The following is a 3,753-nucleotide window of genomic DNA, read 5'->3' as shown; positions in this document are numbered from 1 at the left end:
TGTATAATCAACTTATAATCTTTGTATATGACTAAAAAAGTAAACAATGAATATAACCGGCTATTTGTGTAAGAATATGTGCAACTTCTTGCAGAACAGTAATTTAACTGGCCATGTACTATGAAACACAACTGTTTGGTTCTTTTCTTAGTAGGACTATTCCTGGGAATCTATAGATGTCACAAACCCTGAAATAAGGAGGTTGCCCTTGTATCCTAGAGCACTGAGAAGTATAGAATATTTGAATTAGCGATTACTATCCTTTTCCAATTAACGTTATTTAACGATTGGACCTCCAGAGAGCACTCACCGACACTTGAGTATTCAAATGGTTACCTATGCAACTCAGCGAAATTAAATATGTCGGACCTGTCATTACGTTGTGTTCTTTTCTTATCTAAAAATGAATTATATAAGATCGTCTTCGACTATGAAAATTGCAGTTATTGTAACTCGGGGGTAACTGAAATACAAGGCATAAGGTTCACTTTTTTCTGTTCTGAATTATTAAAGCTAAAAACTGTCAGATTACATGGTTCTTGAGACTATACAAACGGAATTAGTCTCTGGTACATTACACGAAATGAAAGCATATCCTTGCAATAAACATTAATCTAGATCCAAATGAAATAAAATAAAAAGTAAGGAAACACTATAGAACATCTTTACATAATTTCTGCTTTCACCTCTCTAGTCTTCCTTTGTTAAGGGAAAAAAGAGGTGGTAGTGCATTATTTTTAGCCTGTGTGCAAATTGGCACATTAATCAAAGGTCTTACACTAATAGTTGCTGATCTAGATCTCTCCAACCTTTTCTTAATCTTGTTCACATGCTTCTCTTTGCTTTCATCTGTTGTAGAAATTTCAGAATTCGAGCTCGAAGAAGAGGAAGGTGATAAAGAGGAAGGTCTTTGCTTTTGCTTTTTCAATCTCAATAACTCTTTCCATAAAACGTTACATGTTGGTGGCCTAGGAGATGGATCCTCATCAATAAACCAATTTGTTGGCCTATTCATCTCTTCTTTACCTTTCACCTCTGTTTCAGTCATTATTTCTTCTGTTTTGAGACTAATCTTGTTGAGTTTTTCAGAATGGTATATTTGCCAATACGGAAGTAACTTACCTTCAAAAATTAGCTCATCGGCCGTGGTCATGTTTCCGCTTGTAAAATTGCTGGATAGGAACTCAAATTCTGCTGCATTAAGCTCTTTTTCGCATTTTTTCTCTACTTGAGAATTTGGACTTGTGGATATGAAGTTTTTCTCATCAAGAAAGTCTGCAGAGAACGAAATCCGGGGACTCGATTTCGGTTCAACAGATGTAGTGGCAGTTTCTAAGGACACCATATTTGATCTATCAGTAAAGAGAAAATGGAGTTGGCTAAAGGGGAGGAAACTGGGAGTGTAGTGTGTTGTTGAACTATATATTGAACTCTTTTTAAGGGTATATGTAGGCGTAGTAGTAAATATTTGGACGGTGAGAATATTTAAACTAAGTGGTCTGGTGAAGGAGAAACAAATATAATGAGCTATTGATGTATTTTAAAAATATGGGAACAGCACATGGACAACTTTTGGAACTGAAAGAGAGCTGTTCTCAACGTGGAATCTCATTGTCTTTAAAGGATTCAATTAACAAATTGCGTACATACAAAGACAATAAGTAGATACCAGCTCTCTCTTCCAAGTTAATTGTTGGTTGTCCCCTTTTCAATTGGAGTAATAAACATTTCTCATTTGTTAGTAGCGTGGCGTAAAAGTTAATGAAAAAAATGCTAAGTAGTAAGTATTTTTTTTTCCTCATATGTTTAAGCGTTGGTGACAAAAATATATATTTTGTACTGGTTGATATCCGATAGAATAGCCGAGATGTGCTTAAGCTGACTTGGATTGCACCCTTTTTTTAAAAAAGTTACTAGTATATAGTAGTTAGTAGTGACAATTAGTCACAGAAAAATACGCTTTGATTAGCAGTTTGACTATACATATATAACTCTAGCAGAGATCATAATGACTTGGGAGAAGTCCCAGGCATCATGTGGTCACATGAGACTAATTTGTAGACCATGTGATCCTGCACTTCCCAACAAAATCAAACAGAACATGCAGATCTTGGCTCTTCACAGAACTTCCCTTTAAAAGGGCTTCGTGTTATAATAAGCTGGTTTCTGGTGTAATTTGTCTCACCTGGGAAGGGATAGTTGGAAAAAATATCTACCCGTAGTCGATAATTTGCGGGGCGGGGTGGGTTAAAAATTAAAAAAACTACTATGCGGGACGAGTTGAAATTTTGCTGGTTAACTCAAATCAGCCACGCATACGTCCTGCCCAATTGCCATTCCTATAATAGATGCAGGGCATATGTTAAGAACTTCTATTGCTTAAGCATTGTTAATTACATGTAGTCTCACATCATTTACCTTAACATGGTTTGATATAATTATCAAGTGAGAGTAAATTTTATTGAGGTAATAATGTCCCTTAGCAGTGTTTACAATGTGGTAGATATCATGTCCTGTTCCTGGGAAAGCTTTCATAGGTGTTATGACAAATTTTACTTCTGTTTTTAATGGGACAGAGTATCTTGCACAATGCACATAATGGCTCTACTTAATACTTGATTATAATTATAGAGTTTTAACAACGGTCCTATCATCGAATATACAGAATATGACCTAGGGAAACGAAAAGAACATGGTGACTTACTAAATTTATAGTGTAGTCCAAATAATTGATTTGTTATATGAGAGTTCGTTACGAAAAGTATTTTGTACTCTTGACTGAAACAACGTCTTATTCAGGTTATTTATCTGTATAAATAATTTTCAGAGGAAAATGTTCCCCTCACTTAAAAAATAGGATAAATTACAATAAACAACCCGATAATATGCGTTTACCCTCAAAATCGGATAACAATTGAATTTGTAAGTGATTTTAAGGATACGTGGACTAATTTGACACAAAGCGGTAAAGTAAACTGCAATTGAAATGATCAATGATAAAGTAAATTCTAACCACACAAATTGAACAATTATAGTCTTGGGAGGTTAACTGGATGCACTTCGATCGATATCAAGACACATCTAAAATAAGAGCTCTAAAGAGAAAATAATATATTGCTTTAGAATGCGTGTTATATCATGTCCTTTACAAGTAATCAGACCCCCTTTATATAGTAGGGGAGTCCTACTTTAGGTACAATTCTATAAAAGGTAAAAATCTCCTGATTTGTTGATTTGTCGGTTCCTTATTGATACGTGCCGAGATTCCCGCCGCAATATCCGACGGGTCACGAATATTTCGGCCTTCTGTTATTTCGGTCTTCTGTTGGTTACACTGATAACGTTTCCTTGAGCTCTTTCGGGTCAGGGTCGATTCCGGGATCACCGATTCAATGTTCTTGAGGATGGACACTCTGATCTCGGGTTATGGCCCAGTGGGACCAGGGGTAGATCTTCAGTCCCTAATATTCCAAACCCGATCTATCATGCCGCAGACGAGCCCGGTTTCTACCCTATACATATAGTTCCCTCATTTTTCAGAGAGTAGACGACGAGAAACGACATGAGCTCCCGATTCTCACCTCGATATCATCCGATAGAAAAGACAAAATAAACGAAATGCCGCGTCAGTCAAGTCGTAATGGCCTTAAATCCTCGTCAGTTGCCGGTCGGCCACTCATGGATGCGAACCGTCATTTGAAAACTATAAGTACCCCTTTTTCATTCATTCAAATTTTACTTCCAAACTCTCTA

The 3,753-nt window shown here is 36.4% G+C and overlaps 1 protein-coding gene across 1 annotated transcript; it reads right to left on the bottom strand.

The window, feature by feature from the left end:
* Nucleotides 1-488: 488 nt before the first annotated feature.
* On the bottom strand, nucleotides 489-1,569 carry LOC107788695 (uncharacterized). The gene has a single exon (XM_016610399.2). The coding sequence runs from the start codon at nucleotides 1,343-1,345 to the stop codon at nucleotides 683-685; it is 663 nt and encodes a 220-aa protein (XP_016465885.1). The 5' UTR covers nucleotides 1,346-1,569; the 3' UTR covers nucleotides 489-682.
* Between the last annotated feature and the right edge of the window lie 2,184 nt (nucleotides 1,570-3,753).

The sequence above is a fragment of the Nicotiana tabacum genome, chromosome 8, assembly GCF_000715075.1.
Source record: "Nicotiana tabacum cultivar K326 chromosome 8, ASM71507v2, whole genome shotgun sequence".
In the NCBI taxonomy this organism is placed as follows: Eukaryota; Viridiplantae; Streptophyta; class Magnoliopsida; order Solanales; family Solanaceae; genus Nicotiana; species Nicotiana tabacum.
Note: the sequence above shows the minus strand (reverse complement) of the source record. Positions and strands in the feature narration are given on the sequence as shown.